The 23978-nt window shown below is 40.0% G+C and overlaps 2 protein-coding genes across 2 annotated transcripts in view; both read left to right on the forward strand.

The window, feature by feature from the left end:
• Positions 1-254: 254 nt before the first annotated feature.
• On the forward strand, positions 255-6581 carry si:ch211-218o21.4 (actin-associated protein FAM107A). Its single transcript, XM_061074691.1, has 4 exons — positions 255-297; positions 1963-2064; positions 3280-3428; positions 6465-6581. The coding sequence occupies exons 1-4, from the start codon at positions 255-257 to the stop codon at positions 6579-6581; spliced, it is 411 nt and encodes a 136-aa protein (XP_060930674.1).
• Positions 6582-18399: 11818 nt separating this feature from the next.
• LOC133005380 (voltage-gated potassium channel subunit beta-2-like) overlaps positions 18400-23978 on the forward strand; it is a 33629-nt gene continuing 28050 nt past the window's right edge. Inside the window, exons 1-2 of the mRNA XM_061075042.1 lie at positions 18400-18458; positions 21964-22304. Coding sequence (XP_060931025.1) covers positions 18408-18458; positions 21964-22304 — 392 coding nt within the window. The 5' untranslated portion in view covers positions 18400-18407. The remainder of the gene's footprint in view (positions 18459-21963; positions 22305-23978) is intronic.

Consider the following 23978-nt stretch of genomic DNA (forward strand, 5'->3'; position numbering starts at 1 on the left):
CTGTCAGCAGCATGCAGAAAAAGCGGGTGCTCCACGCATAGTCCTCAGGTTTCGCCATCCATCAAGCCTTTTCAAACATCGACCACCAACTCTGCTGCTGCCCCTTTCCTTCTGTCCTCCACAACCTGCAAACCTTTCAAACCCCTGTCCAACTGAATACACCTCAGCTCTAAATCATCTTATCCCTCTGTAGTTCATTCCCTGACAACACAAGTCACAAACATCAGGACATCCAGCCGGCCGCCTGTTGCAGGATGATAAACAACACTCAACAGACAACAGACAATCACAGAAAAGGTCAGTTCAACATGTAGAAGACACCCATCTCTGATGTGTATTGGTAATGAAAATATCTTCTGAGTTGAATATCATGTATTTCCCTCTCTACCTTTCAAAATTATGGTTAAGACCTAAAATGTCTCGTCTAGCTAGCTCATCATAAAGAACAGAAGAAACTGGATAAGATATTGCAAATCACTCATTACATAGCATTCAGCACCATATTGGCTCCCACTTTATAAAACACACAGATGTATGTAGCTCTGTGGCCAACAAACCCCTTATTTAATCTTTCATTGATTCACATTCTTTGATGAATGAGTATATGTCACTCCTGCCTGTGACACTACAGGCATTAGAAAAGAAAGAACAGACTCACATACACTCACTGAGCACTTTAGTAGGAACCCCACAGTAACCCTGGGTAGTTCCCCCCTTTGCTCTAAAAACAGCCTCAGTTCTACATGTCATCAAATCCTTAAGATGTTGGAAACTTTTCCATAAAGTTGGCCTGACGCCATCACATCATCTCAGCTACACATTAATGCTGCCAATCTCCTATTCTACCTCACCACAAAGGTTTAACTTGATTCAATACCGGAGACTTAGAAGGTCAGCGGACTTCCCTGAGCTCACTGTCATGTTTATGAACATAGTTTGACATAACTTTGTGACATGGAGCATTATCCTGCTGGAAGAAGCCATTAGAAAACTGAAGCCATGAAAAGATAAACATGGTCAGTAACAATACTCAGACTGTGGAATTAAAAAAGGACTTATTGGAATTTAAATCTCAAAGTGTGTCGAGAAACATTCCTCACACAATCAAACCACCAGCAGCCTGGACTGTTGACACAAGGTAGTTTGGCTAAGGTTTCTGCTGCTAACTCCAGATTGTGACTCTACCATCTGCAGCCTTAGTAGAAATCCACATTTATCTGACTGGGCTATGTTTTTCATCTCACCAGTCCAGTCTGTATCACTGTAGCCTCAGATATCTGACATGAGTGGAATCTGTCATGGTCTCTACTGTTGTAGACCATCGAACTCTAAACTGAGATGTTTCTCTGCTCAACACAGGTGGTTATCTGAGTTACCCTAGTATCTCTGTCAGCTCCAATCGGTCTGATCGCTCTCTGACCTCTCTAATCACATTTTTTATCGATCCTGATGTTTGATGTGAACATCAACTGAGGCTCTTAGCATTTCTATGAAAAATTCTTTATATTACACCGTTGCATTAATAAGCAGTTGTACTGGTGTGCCTTTAGAAATGCTCGGTAAATTCATAAAAAAGTCTGATAACTCAGATAATTCAATGCAAAAGTCTAAGACAATTTTCCTCACGGTGGAGCGGCTTCACTGTTCAAAGTCAATGAAAAAACTATAAAATATAATATTTGTGGTAGGGTACTCACCAAAGAGGGGAATAGAAAACTATTTCTATAGATCTATCATCCATCTCATCCTGCACACTGGGGTACTCAGTACTCTAATCATTTTTTGTCAAATGATCAAGTTTTCCGGAACGTGTAACTCCCTCAATGTCACAAGGAGCTATTTGGATTTGATTAGCAGATTTAAAACTGGATTCAGATTATCTGATTAAATACTATTGAAAACCATTCCTATGAAGATTCAGTGCTGTGTTAATGTTTTTAACATGTTGATTTTCTTTATCAGATAATGATGTTCAAACTGAAACCTGCTCAGGTCATTCAAACACCACCAAGACTTTCAGGACTCACAATGAGCTTCACAAGGAACTGCTACTTGCCCACAAAAGGTAGGTCCCATACAGGACTAACAATATGGCAGCATCCTCTCTGAAATATAAATGAGGGTACTTTTACATGATTTAACTACAAGCAAGAATTGTAACATAAACAAAGGGCCTTTACAATAAATAAACTTTCCTGAAATAATTTGGTTCAATGTTTACCTCCTCACTCCCCTGTCATTCTTTTCTAAAGCAGCTCTCATTAAGAATACATGAATGTCTCGTTCATTCTCTTACAAACTTGCAATCATACACCCTCTCTCCATGCTGCGGCAGTCCTTTAGTCCATGGGAACCTGAAGCAGTGTAAGGTGATATGTTAATAGTTGGACAGATCTGGTTTGTCCTGCTAGCAAACACTGTACCAGAAACATTAAACTACTTATATATTATTGCTATTTATATCATTATTTGTATAGCCCATATATTCACAAATCACAGTTTGCTAAGAGGGCTTCACAAGGTGCATCATCCCAAACAACAGAGAGGAAATCTACAGAATCTTTTTTTTTAAAAGGGGGAAAAATGCAGAAACCTCAAAGAAAGCTGGATGTTTCCGATCCTGCGGCCAGGACGGACAGAAGTGCAAGAGATGTTGCATGTAACAGATGTAAAAACAATTATAAATCAAAAAATTATAATTTACAACAGTGTGCCAATTTTTCCAGTAGATAATATACTCATAACAACAGCAGTGGTGATCTTTAACATAAGATTCACTGCTGCTGTGAACAAATCGATTGATATTTTTTGTTTGCTTGTTGGTTGGCTAATCGCGAACAACAGATGGGTGTTTCCTATGTTTGTTGGTCTTCTTATAGCAAACCAAGAGGCCACAGCACCACACAAGTTCCCCATGTAAATCTGGGGTCATGGAACTGCAGCGAGCCCTAATACGCAGTCAATGGGGCAGAAATTATTCTCTGTCCTTGCTGTTACATCTTGCATCGGACTATAAAATCCATCAGTATAGGGACATTTAAAAGTTTTTTTAATATTTAAAAAGACCAGATAGGTTAAAAAACATCATAAAGAGCTAGACTGACAAGGTCAGAGTAAAAGTGGAATATAGCTTTTCACTCTGTATTACTGTGTCATACAAGGATAATATGAGGAGGCATGCACCCTATTCTGTACCATTACTAAGTAATTTAGATTTAAATGGTAAGAAATCAAGCCCATTCATCCATATTCAAAATTTCGACTGTCTCTTTTTTTATGGGCTAAGGGGTCTTGCACTGAGCCGGAGACCAGAACTTCAACAGGTGTTGGAGAGGAGGAAGAGGGTGCAGAGTGAACAGGAAGAGGAGGGACAGAGCAGGACTCCTCTGGAGGATGTGCTGCTAAGACGTCAGCAGAGGCAACTTGAGGTAATATATCTATCGTTTATAGTAGGTTTTCAGCGATGGCAGAAAGTAGTTTGGTATTTTCATTCTTGTACACTACAATAACTGCGAAGATATTATATTATATATCTTATTATATATTTTATTATATATTTTATTTAAAATATACCACCTACGCCTGCCTGCCCCCTGCTCTGGCTGTGTATATCTGATAATCAACCATCCACGTGCCTGCGTCTGCTCCGGGGTCTGCCAAACCAAAAATGTACCATGACTGTTGATAATCCACAATGCTAAAGTAAGAAGCTCAGGGAGACTAACCTTACCCCAAAAAAGATCATGCAAATATTTTTTTTAATGACTTGAATATTATATTATAATATTTGTTTTTCAACCGGTTATCCGAGGCAACCCACACTGCCTGCCCCACAACAATTACAGTATATTTTAGCACAAATATCTTTACTTTCTACTCTTTACATTTGCAAAACAGGCTATTACTTTGGTTTTAATGTATTTGAGGGGGATTTAAATTTGTTATAACATTTTTATTTTTTTTGCATCATCGAGTGCTGCCTTTCCCACATTAGGGCAGATTTCAACTTAAATGGAAATTAACACTGAAAAGACTATTACCTCTTAAACATCTATTGGTGCATATCAAGCACACCGAATATAACACTTCGCTTAAAAGACAGATCAAGATGAAACACACAAGAGATTTAAAAGAAGAAAATGTCATCGATACAATGTACACATTTTATCCTCCTGGAAAGTATTTAATGGTCAAAAATCTTAAGTCAGAGGGGTTTAAGTTCAATAGTATTCAAACTTTAATGTGACATGATTCTCAGTTTGATTTGCACAGATAGTCGGAAGACTGTATCTTTTATACTTAAGCACATTTCGGAACCTCTACTTTTGTTTTACTGCTTGAGTAATGAATGGTAACTTTTACCTGCTGTGCACACAAATAAACATACACACATTTGTCACTATTCTGCTTGAAACAGCCAAAATGGGCTTGCACAAAGAACAGATAGACTTTATGTTTTTTGAGACAATTGGTCATTGATTTGTGCTCCAGTGAAAATAGAGCTCAGGCTAGATGCCACACTCTACAGTATCGCCACACGGTGGCCACTCTCTTTTCCCACCCGGGAAAGATCCAAGATCTACCCACACTGTAAAATATTTTCCTAAAACTCTTGGTGTGTTGTCCAAAAGCCAGGTTTCTATTAGAGTAAGAGCTAAGGATTATCTGATGTCACACTCAGTTGTAACATAGTTCTCAGTTTGTAATGCTTGTTTCCAGTTTTGTTTCAACACATAGAAGAAAGTCAAAGAAGGAAAGACCAAAATAAGACTCATGGTAAGTGTTGCTGGTAGCAAAGACAACTGAACAGAACACTGTTGTTGGAGGCAAGTTGCCAGCATCAGGGGGAGCTGAAAAGAGAATCGCCACAGCCAAATAAATCCTGTATAAGCCGGATCACCTCCTGGCTCTGATCAAATACTGAGACACAGTTACAACCCTGGAGAGGTCTAGGGATGCAGGAAGTAATACAATTGCCCGATTTAAACAGGAAATCACAGACGTTATATTGTTGAGGTCATGTGAAGGAAACAAAAAAATTCAACAAACAATTCCAGGCAAGGAGAAACAAAGGGACTAAGACTGAAGGGTGTCTTCAAATCAACAAATAAACTTAACCTAAGCCAACTTGACTATCCCTAAACAAACAGTCAAAAACAATAGGAATAAAACACTAATCAACAAAACACATGCCAGCTCACACAGCACAGTCATAGAACCACAGCGTCAGATGAGTTGAGACCCAGAACCCGTAACAGACACTAAATCACAGCAAGAGGTCAGAGTCCTGTCTAACTGATGATTGGTTGGGGGTGGGTTAGGACAGCATGCCGTATTTTACCGAAGCAGCTGCATTCTAGTCCAGTCAACAACCACACACTCAGGCTTAAGGACCAACCAAATAAAAGGTGCATACCACTTCTTTCAGAATGACCCCTGCCTGCAGTACAGCCTGGTCAGTGTCAACATAAAACTGGAGTAGAACAAAATGTTGCAAATTTGAGTGCCAAGGAGCCAAGATCCAATTATATGCAGACAAATGAGGGAATGACTGCCCACTGGAACAGAAGACAGATCCAGGTATCGCAAGTTGAAGAAAAAAGAAAAAAGAAAGAAAAGGGAAGATAAGATATCCGCTTTAATTCTTTCAGTGGCCATACCTGGGCTTGCACTTCAGGTGGGGGAAGGTTGGTCCGGATCACCTGGTGGTCTCTGTCTCGTGGTTCGTGTAGGACACAATGAGCTAGAGCCGGGTTTATATTTGTATTTTTGAAGCTTTTCCGCCATTCAAAACGACAAAGCTTGCATAAGTCGGCTTTTTATCCTCTTTGTGTTGTCCTCAGTGAGCTTTGTGGCTGATATTTATGTAATAGTAGCTGTTTTTTTAATGAAAATATTGTCGCTTCTGCAGGAGCACTGAAATTTACTCCATTTCTTGCTCGCAAGCGTTCCCAAATCCACCCTTTTTGAAGGATATTTGATATAACTTTAATACTCAATGTAGGAACAAGGAAAAATATGACATGTTCATATCTCCATGTCGTATGGATATCAAGGAGATCTGTGTTACAGTTACATTTAGTAATCAAAAAAGAAATTAAAAAAACTAAGCGATGGACAAAAATCTAAGTGCCTTAATTATGTTATGTATTATGTCTTAAAGTTTATCTTAAGGTTTGTAGTTTTTTTGCAATCCTGCCAAAGAATAAAGCAACAGACATGGCTAAAAACATAACCTCCTCTGTGGAGGTACCCTCTTCGTTGAATGCACTTATTGTAAGTCACTTTGGATAAAAGCCTTAGCTAAATGATATGTAAGGTAATAATGGAAACCTAAGGAAATACAGACAAGCAGTCATGGTAAATTAGCTTGTTTTGCATTTGTATAGTATATCACCTGTCCATATGTTTTGCCATTTCTAAATGAATATGAACTAACAATACATCTCTTTTTCTTTACTCAGAGGGACAAGGAGCACGAGGAAAAGGTACAAGAAGAAACCCAGTTGATGGAGTTTGTTAGAGTTCGACAGAACCTCAGAAAGATACATTCAGCGATCCAGAACAAAAACAATTTCTGAAATGCTGCAGGAGATCCCCCCGAAATGTGCAATTCAATGTCTTCTATCCCTGGAAGAGTAACAGCATAGTTTGATGACTGTTTAATGTAAAGTTTAATGTATGACAAATAATTTGTTATTATTAGGGCCCGAGCACTGAATGGTGGGAGGCCCTATTGAAACTGTAAGGATTATTCTTATTCTAAGCCTAATGCTTTTTGAGGGCTACAACATGCTCAAAAAGTTTCTAAACTTTGCAGTAAATTAGAAAGTGGTGAAAATATATGTATTCTGGAGTATTTGGAAATGGGCGTGGCAAAATGCCTCCACAGCGCCACCTGGAACGCAGCCCTTAGGTTTCCACATAACCGATCGGAACCCAGGTGTAACGTTACAAGTCATAAAAAAGAGTCTCAAGGGGCATTATGAAAAACGCAACAGGAAGACCGCCATTTTCTATTTAGTGGCCTTTTTGGCCATATTCCATATTTTTACTTTGAAGCACTTGTCCTAGGGCTTTCATCAGATCAACTTCAAATTGTGATGAGTGTCATCACAACAAGATTTTGGTCACACGGTGTGACCGTGCCATGGCGTCAAAGTTTGATTTAACGCCATCAAAACACGAGGTTCTGCATCTCTGACATATTCAGTCCAATCGAGTCCAAACTAGACATGGAAGACAAGAGTCCCGGCCTGATGACCTCTACACAGAAATCATGACTTGAAATCACAGCGCCCCATGGTGGTATCAGGAAATGTCATGTCCTCCTCCTCATCCATTGACCTCAACCATGTCAAACTGTATCAAATGGGTCTCAAGACATTGATAATGTAGGCATAAGATTACTGTGACATATTAATGGCGTTGCATCAAAGTTCATCAACTCGCCGTGAAGCACGGAATTGCTGTAACTTCCGTGTTCACGGTTCCATCTCACTCAAATTACATTTGTGTGTTAACATTCCCCCCCCCCCGAAGATATTCATATGGTTTTAAGGAATGGACGTGGTAAAAAAACTGACTAGCGCCCCCTAAAGGGCAGCCCCGGCACTACGATTGGCCGACATGTACAAAAATCGATTGGGGCATGTGTCTTTTCATAATAAACAAATAAGTCTCTTGGATAGATATGCTAGACTAAACAGGAAGCCCGCCATTTTGGCTTTAGTGGCCATTTTGGCATATTCCACATTTTTACTTTGAAGTACTTGTCCCAGGGCTTTCATCAGATCAACTTCAGATTGAGATGAGTGTCATCACAACAAGATGGAGATAAAAACTGATTTAGAGACCGATTTTTCGCCACACCGTGTGACCGTGGCTTCAAAATTTGATTAAATGCCATCAAAACACGAGGTTCTGTATCTCGGATATACATGGTCCAATCAACTCCGAACTAGACATGTTAGACAAGAGTCCCGGCCTGATGACATCTATGTAGAAATTATGACTTGAAATCACAGCCACCCCTGGTGGCAACAGGAAGTGACATGTTTTATACTTTGATGCTCCTGGCTGCTTTACAATATACAGCTCAAAACAGCTCAGTCAAGTCATTGGACCATGGTCAGAATTGTGACATGTCCTCAAACCATGTAAACATTGATGTGCGGCCAAGGCTCATCCTTCGCCAAAGGACACGATGTTGTCATAACTCCACTGTGCATTGTCCTATCACGACAAATCTTCTGTCTCCTGATTAGAGTCCAAGCCTGAACAGCTCTGTGTGTCAATATTTCCTCAGTGTCATAGCGCCACCTACTGATTCGCCATGAAACAGGAAGTACTTTGTAAATCCACTCCGCATAATCCAACCAGCTCCGAACTACAGACATATGATCACAATTCTGAGCTGAACACATCCATATATAAATATTAGTTCAGGGTCATAGCGCCATCTACTGATCAGTGTGAAAATGAAGTTGTGCTAACAATTGACACAAAATTGCTCACACTACATCAGAGCGCCTACTTGAACAGACATATTAGTCTGTACGCATATTAGCTTTGTTTTACAAATATCATTCGATTTACATAAAATTTTCACAGTGTGATATGCTATTTGATAGCTTAGACCGTAATGAGCAATCAGCAGGCAAGGATCGACATCGCATGACGGACGCAGGTAGTGAAGTGTTTATCCTTGCCGCAGTGCGCAACACGCATGCAACGCGGAGACGTGCGCTTGGTCATCGATCGCTCTCTCGACCGACTGCAACAGGCTTCAACGTGGGGGTGCTCGGGCCCACCAGTGCTACAACGTAGCTCTAGTTATTATTATGATTTCTCCTGCGATTATATGTTTGTTAGCATGATAACGCAAAACCTACTGGACAGATTAGAACAAAAAATAGGGTTAGATATAAATTATGGATCAGGAAATGTTCTTTTATATTATAAGATAAGGTATTTTTCAACATTTTTGTGATTTTTTAAATAAATGATACAGAGCTCTTACTCAAATAAAAGCAACTGGATGGATTACCTCAAAACTTAATTCATAGATATGTTTCTGAATAAGTTGGTGTGTCTTGACTGATTTGGATTCAAGGGAACTGTTGGGCTCATCTTAAAGAAAAAGAAAATGAATCCTGATCTGCCGCCTGATCAAGATCCACACCAAAGATTTATGGTTTCATCCTTGATCCACACAGATTCCTCCCAACAAAGGTAGTAATGTGGTAAATGGTAAATGGTTTTGTATTTATATAGCGCTTTTCTAGGCTGATGATCGAACTCTTTACAGTATAGTTTTACATTCACCCATTCACACACACATTCATACAGCGCATCTATTAACAGCACTTTGTTGTTCTAAGAGGGGCAATTCGGGGTTCAGCATCTTGCCCAAGGACACTTTGGAATGCAGATGTCCACCACCATTATCAGATGCCAACACGATACAGGATCGACCATTACGATCTTGATCTCTGATACGCGATCCACCATCATAATCCACCATGTGGCCGCAGCTGCAGCCTTTGGATCTGCGGATGATAAGACAAGTCAGTAACATGTATTAATGAGATATTAATTTATTTGATCTGATAACGATGGAGAAGGGGAAGGAGAAGCTGGGAAGAGAAGCTCCGTGTCATGTGTCCCCAGACATTCTAGACCTACAGCAGCATAACTAAGAGCAGGTCTAAGACAAGCCTGGACCAGCTCTGACTATAAGCTTTATCATAAAGGAAGGTTTTAATCTTAAACGTACAGATGGTGTCTGCCTCCCGAACTGAAAGTGGGAGATGATTCCACAGGAGAGGAGCTTGATAGCTAAAAGTTCTGGCTCCTACTATACTTTTAGAGACTTTAGGGACAACAAGTTATCCTGACTTCTGGGAGCGCAGTGCTCTAGTGGGTTGATGTGGTACTATCAGCTCTTTAATGTATAATGATGCTATAATATTAAGGGCCTTGAAGGTGAGGAGGAGAATTTTAAATTCTATTCTAGATTTAACCGGAAACTGTTTTCCTGGTTCTTGTCAGGACACATGCTGCAGCATTTTGGACAAGCTGCAGAGTCTTTAACATTTTACTGCTGGAGCCTGACAATAGGAATTACAATAATCAAGTCTTTGGTGCGCACAAATGACTTGTCATTATTTTGCCCAAATTAGAATCGAGCTGAAAAATAGGATTTAAACCAGTTTAGGGTGGTTCCTTTAATGCTAATTAACTGTTTTTGTATCTGAAATAAAATGTGATGTTAAATAGTGTTGAATGCTGCACTACGATCTAACAGAACAAGGACCGCCACAAATCCCTGATGTGAAGCTGTTGGAAGGTCATTAGTGACTTTTGCCAAGGCTGTCTCCGTGCTGTGATTAGCTCTAAACCCAGACTGAAAGTCTTCATATACATTACTTTCCTGGAGAAACTCGCACAGCTGATTGGCTACAACTTTTTCCAGGATTTTAGACGGGAAGGGGAGATTGATATTGGTCTTTAGTTGGCTAAAAGCTTCGGGTCCAGTGTAGGTTTTTTGAGAAGGGGTTTGATTACGGCCATTTTAAAGGACTGTGGTACAGATCCTGATGATAATTAGAGATTTATTGTTTTCAGTAACGTACTATATATTAGGGGCCGGATTTCTTTAAGTTATTTTTTAGGAATGGGGTCAAAGATATGTTGTGCAATTATGAATAGGAGTGATACCATAAGATGCTGTGCCTTTATGCATTCAATAAACTTGGTTATCAAAATAAAATATAAAACATTAATATTTGAATTATTAATATGAAATCATAACTTTAGTTTGTTAAAGTTCTCTCGGGGCACCACCCTTCAAAGAAGGGAAAAGATAGCCAATTTGTTGATTAAGATCAGTCTCATTTAGATCTAGTTCACTTAGAAATCTCAATATTTACTATTACAGATTATATAATGAACAGTGAAGGTTTATGAAGTTCTTGACAGTGTAGAGGTTGGCAAAATTCACTTATGCAACATTAATGAAAGAACATTTGATTAATTCAAATGAGTTGTAGCTGAGTTTAGGTTTAGGATTATTTGATAGACTGAAGTTAAAAATAGCAGCAACTCCACCTCCTCTGCCAAATTCTCTGGGAATTAACCTGACTGGGGGAAGTAGATTCATTTAGGCTGACATATTCATCGGGATGCAACCAGGTCTCAGTGAGGGACAATAAATCTATGTTGCGATCTGAGACTAGCTCCTTAACTAAAGTAGCCTTCGATGACAGTGATCTTATTATTAAAAGTCCATATTTAAAGGTCTTTGTTTCTTGAGTTGTTGCAGAGGTTGTGTTCATTTGTATTATTTTTATTGTGTAGAATTCACCCTCTGTTATTGTTTGATTTACATAATTTAAGTGGACCGTGGTCAGACACAATCCTTATGGGTTTTGTGGTTGTGTGACTGATCCAGAGGGAGCACAGAGAAATGTGTAGCACTGCAGCTCTGCTTCCTGCTCCCAACTCTGACTTTCTGTCATGATTACGTGTTCCCTTAATTTTCTTTAGCAGTGTACTTGTCTTATGTGGTGGTTGTCATTCGAAAAGCAAGGGTGTAATTTTTCAATTTGTCATTCATTATAGGATCCTTTACATCTTAAGTATTACTGTAACCAGTGGAGTCATCAATGACACACTACATGCAGTTTTTATCAAATTTAGTAACTAAAGCTGTTAGAAAAAGGATGGAATTAAAAGAATAATGTGCCACTATTCAAATTGTCTACCTGTGTCTTCTATTAGCTTTATTTGTGTAGAATTAAAAATGTTTTGATCAAATGCTGCATAAGAGACTCCACTACCTGATCTTATCTTTTCAGCTAAATGGGGCCTAATTTTTAATACAAACTCTATTCAATATGTTATTTAAATGTAAATAAATGCGGTCACCTAAAGAGAACTGCCAGAGTTAATGAATGGACTGTGCAGCTCTTGAGGTTAACACATTTTTGCGGATTCTTATGAAGCACCCCCTTACTACAGCGAAATGAAACATAGGGTGTGGAGTGCAGTGTGAGATATATGGCATTATCATGAGAAAGTTCAATACAAACAACAGAACACATTGGATAAAAACATGGTTATGCAAGAATGTGGTGATCTCAAACCATTTGATTTACTAGTGTGATGACTCTCTCTGAGAAGGTCCATACCTTTTGGCAGTGTTGTGCAAGTTCACACCTTTCATGAACTATTTCAAAGTTCAATTCATACAAGTAAACATGAATAGTTCATGTTCACCATTTAAATTCTGAACGAGTTCATAGTTCAGTTCATTTCATAGTTTTAAGGTGGAAAGTTAGAATGAAAGACTTAACTTGTTTTTTAAAGAAAACTGTATCCATCACTACCCCTTGCCTTTACTGTCGGAATCTTTATCAGACAGTGTGTAAAGATCCCTCAGATAATAATAAGGTGCATCGGATGTGGGCGCTGAGTCTGCGTCTCTGCTTTCACTTGCCATTTTTATATGAGACAGAGAGCTGTTGTCTCGTGTTGCAGGTATGGCCTGCTCCTTTAAGGAAAGTCTGTAGTGTGTGACGTAGTGCACCTGGGTATTGTGGGAAAAGACGCTACAAGTGTGTGCATAACGAGAAGTGACAGACCACCTAGAGATGATGAGAGTGTTGCTCCTGCTGTATATCCCAGAAATAAAGTGGCCGCATTCCGAGTAAAGAAACGTCTCCTCATAATTCACGGAGTGGTCCGGACGGCTGGTGACCGGCCAGACAGCGAGCCAAGATAACCAGTGAGCTGAGCTCCCCACTACGGCTCGGAGCCAAGACACTGGCCAGAGAAGAAAACACTTGGAATACGTTGCTTGTTTGGTCTACGTGTGTGTGTGACGAATAATGGGTAACGTAGTGCGAAGTCGAGTAAGTTGGTTTAGGTTAGGCAGGCTACATCGCGGACATTTACCGGGCACTGGGCAACGACATGGTTCAAGCATTCGATTTAGATAGCGTCTCTCCTCAGGAGAAGGAAAACATTCCGTAACGTTTTAGCTAGACCTCAGATAATATTTGAACGGACTGGTAGTTAGGTTTATGTTCTGTTTGGCTGCTATGTGTTTGTTATGACTTATGTTCAGCTAACTACACCATGTCAATAAGTATTGAGATTTCCTGAGGGTCAGTGAACCGGTCGGGCCGGGGCACATGACAGTTCTAGACCAATGGCTGTGGGGTTATGTGGGATGGCAGGCTCTCATTGGCTGATGAGTTGGCGTTCTGTTCATCGTTCTCATAAAAGTGAACACTGCCTCTCGGCTAATAAACCAGAACTTAGTTTCTACTGGGATGATTCAGTTCTGTCGGGTCTATCTGTGTAATAATGGACTGAATTCAGCACCAAGATCCAAGATCTATAGAATCTATATGAGGTGATTAGTCATCATCATGGTACAAAAACTCTTAGTAATCACTGCACACTTGTTTCCTCCTCATCCTTCCATTCCCGCACTCCTCTATCAGTGCCAGTGCATCCATCATGCAGCATTCCTCACGAGTGTTGACCCCGACGTGATCTCGAAGAGAAGTTTTTGACCAGAAAGACCGGAGACCCCAAGGTTCGAGGCTGCTCCGATCGATACTCACTTTTTTGCTCCTTGCGATAGCGCTTTGTGAATGAAAGAGTGTGTGTGTTGAAAACGAGAGAGGAGAAGAAAAAAGCTATGTATGAGAGAGAGCTATGTGTGTGAACTGAGTGAATAGTAAAATCCCAGGAGATAAGACCCAGACACAGGCTGAAGGCCTCTTCGAGGTCTTGTTGTGGGAGTCGTCTCCCACAACAAGACCTCGATTTGTGGCCCTAATGTCATCTTGGCAGTAACACAAGAAAAAGTAAGCATAAGTAGAGATAATATATTGTGTGGTATAATGGTAAGAATTTCCATTACAAAGATTATTTCATTTACAAAATGCAAATATTATATAAAAGAAAAGCATCAGCAAAAGATACAGCAAAAATTCAGTGCATATCAATGTAAATAGTGTGTATATAATATATCATCATAGTCAACTTCAGGAGCTCAGAATCATGTGTAAATGGATTGTATTGAAGGCAACAGTGTGTTGAAGACAGCCTATTTTGTGTTGAACCTGTGTGACTGTGTGCACAAGCTGCAAGTTTAATGTCAGCTAAAGTATTCATTGTGTTTATTCACTATTTAATCCAACTTTATTTTAGAATCAAAGGAAAATGTACACCTGGCAATTTGGATTATTATATTTAATGCTTATGCTTTGTTCCAATCTAATGAATGATTGCCAGTAATACAAGCCGATTGGCCAATGCAGAGTAGATGGGCTGTAGCAAAGCCGGCCCTGGAAATGTTGGAGCCCTAGCGAGATTTCAGAGTATATCTATCATTCTCTTTGTTTGTTTTTTATTTCATGTGTGCCCTTCTTTATATTTCTATTGTGATTATTAACTGTTTATTTCTCTCCAAAGAGGATTTGATGAATTCCATCTCCTTCTGACAGTTGGTCTCTGTATTTTCACATGGTCACTTTACACCATAGTTTAAATTTTCAGCTAAAAGAAAGTTCTCAGTCACGTTTTTTGTTCATTGTATTCTTTGTGCAAAAACACGTGGATTTCCAAAGCGAGCCGACTCACTGCTGCTGGAAGAAGAAGAAATTGTCTAGGGGCTTACAACCATTACCACAATTAAAAATTGAGAAGCACTCAGTAGATAGATAGATAGATAGAGTACTTTATTCATCCCCTAAGGGAAATTAAGTTGTCATAGCAGCCGGTATATTTGAATACAATAAAATACAATACAATAGAATAAAATAAAAAATATTGAGGTAGAAAGAATAAAAATCAGAAGCACAAGATAAAATAAAATAAAATAGGCAGATAAAGTGCAGTGGCAAGATGATGTTAATAGTACTTATGATATGATGGTAATGTTATTGTTAGACAGTATATAAGAATAGTACAGTATATATAGTATATAATATAACATAATATACATTTATATATGATGGTAATTATACCAATATAAAAGCAGTATATAGTAATAATGGCAGCAACAGTATATATAATAATAATAGTAATAGTGATATAATAATAGTAATTATAACATGTACACATGTATAAATATGTGTATATAGACTTATGTTTACAAAGAATATACAGAGAGTATGATATAATATATGATATGTAGTAGAGGTATGAATATAAGTATTTGACTATACAATAGGTAATATAATATACTATGAGTCTAAGAATATGTAGACAGAGTGTGCAAAAGACAATATTATTGTATAAAATGATATATAATATCAATATGCTTTATATGAACACATATCACATATGATGTGAAGTAAGTGTATATGGAGCAGAGTGTTGTACAGGGTACACAGTGCAAGGAGACAGGTTTAGTGCAGTTCTGTGATGGTGGCTCTGACAGAGGTAGATGAGTTGTACAGTCTTATTGCGGTTGGGAGGAACGATTTCCTGTATCGTTCCTTAGAGCAGCGGGGTTGAATGAGTCTGTGGCTGAAGCTGCTCCTTATCTCGTCCAGTGTTTTGTGGGGGGGGGTGAGAGGGATTGTCCATGATTGCCAGCAGTTTTGCCAGCATCCTGTCCTCCAACACCTCCTCCAGGGTGACAAGCTTAGGGCCAACCACAGACTCTGCCTTCCTTATGAGTTTTCTCAGTCTGTTGGCGTCCTTTGCCTTGATGCCCGTGAGGTGTATTCTTGTCGGCCGAGAGGTCGCCGTGTTGTTGTAGAAGTTGATGATGAAGGGAAAGGACCGCGGACCCAGTACTTACAAGTATAATGATGTTTATTACACAACAGCAGTACAGGTCAAGACAAGCTCCGGAACTTGGAGAAATCACACAGGCCAAAATGGTGAAATCTGAAGTTCTCCCTGCAGGGTAAGAAGTTTTATAGGTGGGAGGTGGAACCCCAAGACTAGAGATAACATGACGTCATACAACAGGGTCCTTCATTGTACAGGTCAAGAAGTATTCTAAGGGGGAGAGAGCTAACGAATAACACCTGGAATAGTGTTCAAAGAGAGTTTAAGACGCTTAAGCTTTTAAGATGTCATCATGTTTTATAACCATGTTCAAAAGAGTTATTAGCTGAAATATACCACACCCGCACCCCAGGACACCACAGCAAAGAAGATGGTGCTCGCCACAACATACTGGTAGAACATCTGCAGCATCTTGTTGCAGACATTGAAGGACCTGAGCCTCCTCAGGAAGTAAAGCCGGCTCAGGCCCTTCTTGTAGACAGCCTGTGTGTTGGTGGACCAGTCCAGTTTATTGTCCAGTGTGACAGTGTGACACTCAGGTACTTGTATGCAGGTACCACCTCCACATCCGTCCCACCGATGCAGACAGGAGAGGGCAGGGGCTTGTTCCTCCTGAAGTCCACCACCATCTCCCTCGTCTTCGAGTGAATACTTCCGCCAAGGCCCAACTTAATGTCAATATGAATGCACTCATAGATATAAATCCCCTAAATATGCCAGATTCTTTTATCTAGATCCATGTTTTACTTCCTGAGCAATAGGAGAGAAATGTCCCCCCCCCCCCCTCCCCCCAAAAAAGCTTGTATTATGATTCGAGATAATCTGTCCTGTAGTTTTTTTGTGTAATGCTGCTAGGTAGAAAACCCTCAAACAAATACAGAGTTCCAAGCTAATCTCCACTCAACTGTGGGCTCCCACCTCACTCCTACACAGGGGTGGACTGGCCATCTGGCATACCGGGCATAATCCCGGTGGGCCGTTGACCCAATGTGGGCCGGTCTGGTCCGCTATGTTGTTGGTTTGTTTTTTTCTCTTCTTCCTCTCTAAATTCCCTCCAATTGGGCCGGCCAATTGGCTACAGAGGGCTAGCAGTGTGTTGCCAGCATCGACACATATTATTGGTCTATTGTTTGTCATTGTCAATCAATCATGGGCTGACAGGCTCAGAGAGCCCTGACAGTGCTGTCAATCACAACACAAACCAGGGTGGGGCGGGACCTCATGGCATTGGCGGGGGGAGTCGCGGGACGGGCTGCTGCTGAGACAGAAACTTAAAATGGATAATAAGAGTAAAAAACGCATCGGGAAAAAAAGCTGAAGTCTCTGGAGGTGGAAGCTGCTAAATGTGCCAAACTGACGGACCTATGTGGTGCCGGGTTCACCAGCCCAGCAGCAGCAGGTGCGCCGGGAGACGAGCGAGGAGGACTCGACAATGATGAGCGAGTGGAGGCAGACATGTGAGCGCGCATTTTCAATTTTCAATACATTCTCAAAACTGGCTCGTTACTTGAGCAGCGGAGGTTGGCGTCGCACGCCTCTACCCACGGCGCACCCCCCCCCCCTCTCTCTCTCTCTCTCTCCGCAGGTTCACCTTCAGAAATCTTGTTACGACTTTTACTTCCTCTAGAATAGAGATAGTGTCTTATTTTGTGTGCCTATAGTATAGTGGTTATACTGTGGTTTATTAATGTTCTTGGGCAGACACAAGAGGCACTTGTTTATAGTTAATTAGAAGTTCAGATGCACTGGTCCATTACTATTTGAACCTCAGCATCTAGGGTTCAAAATTGGTAAAATTATACATTATATGCATATTGTTGTTGTAATTTTTCAGTCAGTTGAGATAAATCTTGAGGAGAAACATTTTGGGTTGTTTTGTGTCTGTATAGACCTACTATAAAAAGCACTTTGCATTTTTAATTTTAGTTCTTGTACTTTTGATACTTAAGTACATTTCAACACCAGATACTTTTGATACTTAAGTACTTTTAATATGAGCTACTTTAAGACATTTAGAAGACATAAGTTACGTCAATTTAATGGCAGATGTGCTCGGCTAATTATGTGGGCCGGTCTGAGCCAAAAAATGCCCGGGCCGTTTTGTTCTCCCAGTCCAGCCCTGCTCCTACACCACACATTTCATTATTCAATGTATTGGTAGGTTTAGCCATGCCTTGACATTATGGGGGCATGCATACCAAAATCTGCACCTATATGATACAACTACTTTGCCCCGTAGAAGTAATCGGTTACAAAAAAGGTCTGGAAAAGACACATATCTGCTTCAGCAAGCAACATAACCGGGTTCTCGCAGCCTTCTGCTGTTACTATCACAAGCTCTTAGTGCAGATGCTAGTTTTAGTACCAAGATAAATAATTTACTTGCAAGTTATTTTTTGTCCTCTGCAGTGCAGAAGGGGCTGCTGATAGGGCTCTTGTGACCCGTGTGACCAAGTAGGAGGGAGTGGAAAGCCTTATTATCTCAGCAACCAAATACTTTTAAAGCAATCCAGAACCAGCTCTGCTTGGCACTAAACTGAGCAAAATACTGTTACGGCTTTATCCAGCCATTACCAAGTTCTATCATGAGCAGTGTAGTCCAGAACCCCTACATCGGCCGCACAACAAGCAACAGGGTAAGTAGCTACTGATTGATTCATTGATAGTGGGACAGAAAGGTTGATGTTTCATGGATATGCTTCCCATAGCTGGAGTTCTATAGAGGCTAAGATGATTTTAAATCTGATTGGCTAATATCTTTTTCTTGTTGTTTTTTTCTTTATTGAGACACCACTGTTCTTGTGTTTGGTCTTTGCGTTCTATCATAATCAGGATGCAGAAAGAGGCTCTTAAATTATTGACTGCCTTGGGATTTTCTGGTGTAGGTATTTAATTAGGTTAGACGACGTGAGCAGACATTGTACTCTTGATGTGGATGTGTCAATACATCATAAATGTTAGTATACAGCTATAGTTAGTAACATTTAATGTTCTTGACTTGTACTTATTGAATCCTAACGCATAGGTATCACTGGCTTCATCTGTGAAACCAGCCCACCAAATATTAAGGCTGTAGTTCTCTCACTTTATCAAGCACCTTATCCTTATCTTCATAGCAACAGTAACACTGGGTATCAGTCAGAGCTCAGGGTGTTGAGAGTCTATGTAAAGACAGACTAAATGTAACACAACTGTTTTTCAACTGATAATTGCAGAGCAACCTCTGGTTTGCAGATCTGTTTTATAAAACAGCTCTATGTTAATTACCTTGAGATAATGTATATTATGATTTGGCGCTAGACAAATAAAATGTAATTAAATTGAATTGAACCCAGCTGTAACCCCATCGTTCACATTCACACTCTAATGGGCAGCTATATTGCCCATTAGAGTGTGTTCTCTTTACTGATGTAATACTATTGATGACTCTCTCTAGGGAACTGACATTTTTGGTGGCTTTGATTCAGAGGGACACTTGACACTGTACCCACACCCAAGAAAAGGGTCAAACCCTCTTTGCTACCACATATACTGGCGTACAGTATATCCCTGGGCAAGTGGGGGAAATCACAAGTTTATTTATTTTACTTATTGAGTGATTGGTTTTAATAACAATGAGGGGTTCTATCATAATAATCAATGAGGGGTTCTATCATAATAATCAATGATATCTTTCCACTTATGTGAAAATGATGATATGTTAAACATCTTGGCAACACTGAAATGATGATTGAATTATCCATCACTGTGGCTGATTCATTATATAAGGAGGTGTAGGGATAGGGGCAGACAAGATAAATCCCTTGAATTAGCATCTAAATGATACAAATAGATAGATAAAACATTTTTTTTGCAGCTAGCAGTCAGAGAGGAGGACGAGAGTACTATACAGCCCAGTGCAGCTGAGGTGGTGGTTAGAATACAAAGTAATCCTGGTCTGATGTGCAAGTTAAGGTTAATCACTTCGGTTTTCACTCACTGGTGTTTTCAGATTGTAATATGAGACTAGACGAAACCATGTAGTCGTAGTGATTAGCTCAGACCATATAGACCTCAATTATATTACGACATACTAGGCAGGTGTAGCTAAATATATATAGATAATGAAGAGTACTTAAAAGTTAATAACCATAAAGTGACTTTGTCCCAACCTGATCCCAGGCTTCAAGCTAATTCCTCGATTGTACCACATGACGTGTGTGTGTGTAATGCGCTTCTTCTTTTGGTTGCACTGTGGATATTTATGTTTTTTATCCGAGGTTGTGACACTCATTCTGTAACATTGTAACCAAGGCATTGTATATAGTCAGTGGTGTAAGTTGATTGGAAAATAAATGTACTTGTGACTATGACCAGTTACCAGTATGTTAGAAGGGTGTGAGCACAAATGTCATTGTGGCTGCACTTTGGATATTCTTGATGTAATTTCAGATTTTGTGATCCTGAAACAGTATTACTATTATACAATTGTCTTGTTATGCATATGGAATACATGCACTTGTTTTCATTGAGCTTTTGGATGTGCTTTGGTTAAGAATTGTAGCTGCGTGGGCGCTGTCCAGGCCTGAGTGCTGTTTTAGTCATTTCCTTGGTCCTTGGTAGTAGTTTGTTGATTAATTGTTGGCCTAATTTAAATAAAAACAATATCTATATCGAATGTATAGGAGGGGAGCAGAAGCTGATTTTACCATCTAAGTAGAAAGGTGTGTAATTAGAAATTAGTTGGAAAAGTGATGGTGCAAGCCAGGTGCAAGAAATATCATTATATGATACAGCTAATGTTATTTAAAGCTCTTAGATCATTAATTACAGCTATAAAATCTCAACAAATATCTTAATAAAAATTTGAAAAAACTTTGACTTGCTGATTTTTTAATTCAGACACCACGATCAAGTAAATTCAATTAAGCACAACATAGAGAGTGGAATAAAATTATCTGGCTACACGAAAAGCCTATCCTGTGGATATTTGAGATAATCTAAATGGGTTTACACATTCTCTTTATGTGTATCAAACTAAGACATGGCAAAAGCATGTTCATTAAGAATCTATTGCCCTGTGGCCAATTCCAGTTAAAGTCAATTCAATTTTATTTGTATAGCGCCAAATCATGATATACATTACCTCCAGGCACCTAACATATAAACCAAACAGTTCCTACAATGAGCAGCGCTAGCTATCTGCTGCATGTGATGTAATGTCAAGTGTTCTATTTTTTATAGATTTACTTTTAATCTGAAAATTTTTAATTTGTTTTGCTCCATAAGAAAACTTAAATAGTGCGTCCTCAAATGAGTCATGTTTCCATTACTGTCGATTGAAGTTGGGTGGTGTTAGTGGTTTTTTTCGCGGTATGAAAGAGGCTTCACTGGAACTCAAGATGAGTTGAGTCCCCACCACACCTGGGTTGACATAAAAATATCGGTTCACATTTGTTGTATATACACTAAGGACCCAGTCACATAGATGAATGTGAAGCGAATAAGCCACACAAGAAGCAAAGATTGTATTTGCCTTCTCGCTCTCACAGATTGGAAGTGAATGGGGGGCGCAGTTTCACCACTCAAATTTGCATATGTGTGACTCAGTAAAGTCCAGATTTCTGACATAGTCCATTCTACCTTTAAACATGAATTTATCAAGCAAGGGAGTTTTATCTCTACTCAGTCGCCAAAGTGCTTGCTCATTGTGGGAACTGTTGGGTTTCTCTATAAAAGGATTATAAGGTCTTGACTATCTATGTAAAGTGCGTTGAGATAATGCATATTGGGATGTGGCGCTAAACAGATACATTTTATTGAATTGAATCAATCAACCCCCGAATTATGTGAGTATTAAGTCATAATCATGTGAATGTGTGCACATTCATCTTATCCTCCGCACACACATACATCAGTCACCTATAAATTACTTAGTGTTTGTAATTCAATAATTCAGATTGCACAGACAGAGCAGAAAGCATCAGACAGCTCTGGTTATGTTACAAGCCATGATGCAAATGGAAGTTTGATGGGTTGAGAAAAGTGTAAGTACTGTCTGGATGGTTGGACAGAGAGCAGCGTGTTTACAATATAGTCAATTGCTCTGTCACATTACTGTTGGGTTGTGACACTAGATTTTGTTTTGTTATAACCTTGTAGATGCCAAAGCCTGGGGGCAGTGGAGGGGTGCCTCCTGGGAGTCGAGACAGCAGTGGGATTTGTCGAAGCAGTAGCATCAGCAGTGGGAGTGGCGTGTCTGGAGGCAAGATACTGTCTCTATCATCCATGAGTGATAGCGTGCACAGTGGCCTGAGCTGTTTCTTGTCAGAGCAAGCCCTCGAGCAGGAGGAAAGGCAGCAGCGCAGTCACCACTTAGCTGAGTTCCAGCGGCTAAAAGAAGTTCGTGCAGCTGCTCAGCTCAAAAACCTGGAAGATTTCCTCAGGATGAACCATGTGTCACTCAGGGACAGCATGTCTTATTCTACAGGCATGATTTACAGGTAAACCACACAAACGCGCACATGCACACACACCCGCTCATATGGAAACCGCAGTTTATTGATGATATCATTATCACAAGGGCCGGCCCTGGCAATGTTGGAGCCTTAGGTGAGATTTCATATTGGCGCCAGATTTTGCCCAAGGCTACCGCCTATGCCAGGAGCCGCCCCTGATTATCACTTTTGCTAATGTGGTCCGAACATTCAATCTCCAGCTACACTTTTACAGTAGGTTAAAACATCTGATGAAAAGCTGCTCCATACAGTGAGGTAAGTGCTAACAGACAAGGGGCCTCCATGATTGGCCTACAGGCAGTCCAAAGAAATGTGTTCAACATTAACAGGGAGTTTTCTCTCTTTCCATACATAAGGCAACATCAGCCCCAAGGCCCAACAGACATCAGCTTTAGGCCCCTACAACAGTTGTGAGATAAGATAAAATGGGTCTTCAGTTCAACCATGAGGCCAGAATAAATATATTAGTCCCACTATGGAAAAGCAGGAAAAAGGGGTTGGTGAAATACAAACTCAGTAAAAGTTATAATACGTAAAAAAGACATAGAGTAGATAAATAAACATAGAGATAATTAAAGAAACATGTACAGTGTTAACAAAAATAAATAAACAAGTAAAATAGTATTGCACACATGGGTTAGGGTTGAATTTATTCAGTTGAATACCTGAGTGAGATAGATAAGGTGTTTGTGGTTACTGGGAGCAGAACTGGTTAGGCTCAGGGCAGCAGGAAGGAACGCCCAGTGATACCTCTCCTCAGACACTGGGTGAATCAGTGTGGAGGAGATGATCGCTTATCATTCTTTTCCGTCCTACCACCTCCACTGGGTCATGGGGGCATTCCTGGGCCGAGCTAAACCTCCTAATGAGTCTATCCAGTCTCTTCCTGTCAGCGGTTAAGATTCGGCTGCCCAAGCAGTCCACTCCAAAGAAAAAGGGCTGAAAAAGGGCTGATGCCAACAAAGAGGTATTCAGGAGCGTCCCTGCATTCCAAGAAACCTCCAACAATTCTTTAGTTTTCTCCATCTGGATCTGGAAGCAGTTCCACTGGCCCCAGTTTACAGAGTCCTATGTCACTTCTCTTTAATCACTGTCTTCCTCATTTTTGGCAAAGCACATTAAATAATAGTAAAGATTATATTGTAACAATTCACCTTGTTAAAAAATTTCGAAGGGATCTCACATTTACACCATGTTGTTAGTCTAAACGTCTGCTGATATCTTCCGACAAGGTGCATTGAAGGGCCCGAACGCACCAACTGGTTGCTATGTCTGTGTGCTTAGCCACTTCCAGGGGACTTTTAGGCTTAAAACATCGTGTAAATTATCTTGTTCCAAGCCGATTATGAATGCCTACTTTAACAACACCCCTCCATCGTTTTAGTGGTAAGTAGATAATGAGTGAATTTTCCTTTTTTGGTGAACTATCTCTTTAAGCATAGAGGCATCATTTTTATTTAAGGAAATACAGTAGTTGAACCTCAAATATTAGCCCTGCAGAATATCCGCTGCATGCAGTGTGGGCCGGGCAAAAGACACAGCTCGGGCTAAACCAATATTTTTGAGCAACAAGCAGACCATGTATAATAAAATGCAACAGTGCCCAGACACATATTCAGGATAAATAATTTCTCTAGAGCAGTGGTCACCAATCTTTTT

Source organism: Limanda limanda, chromosome 7 (assembly GCF_963576545.1).
Source record: "Limanda limanda chromosome 7, fLimLim1.1, whole genome shotgun sequence".
Taxonomy (NCBI): domain Eukaryota; kingdom Metazoa; phylum Chordata; class Actinopteri; order Pleuronectiformes; family Pleuronectidae; genus Limanda; species Limanda limanda.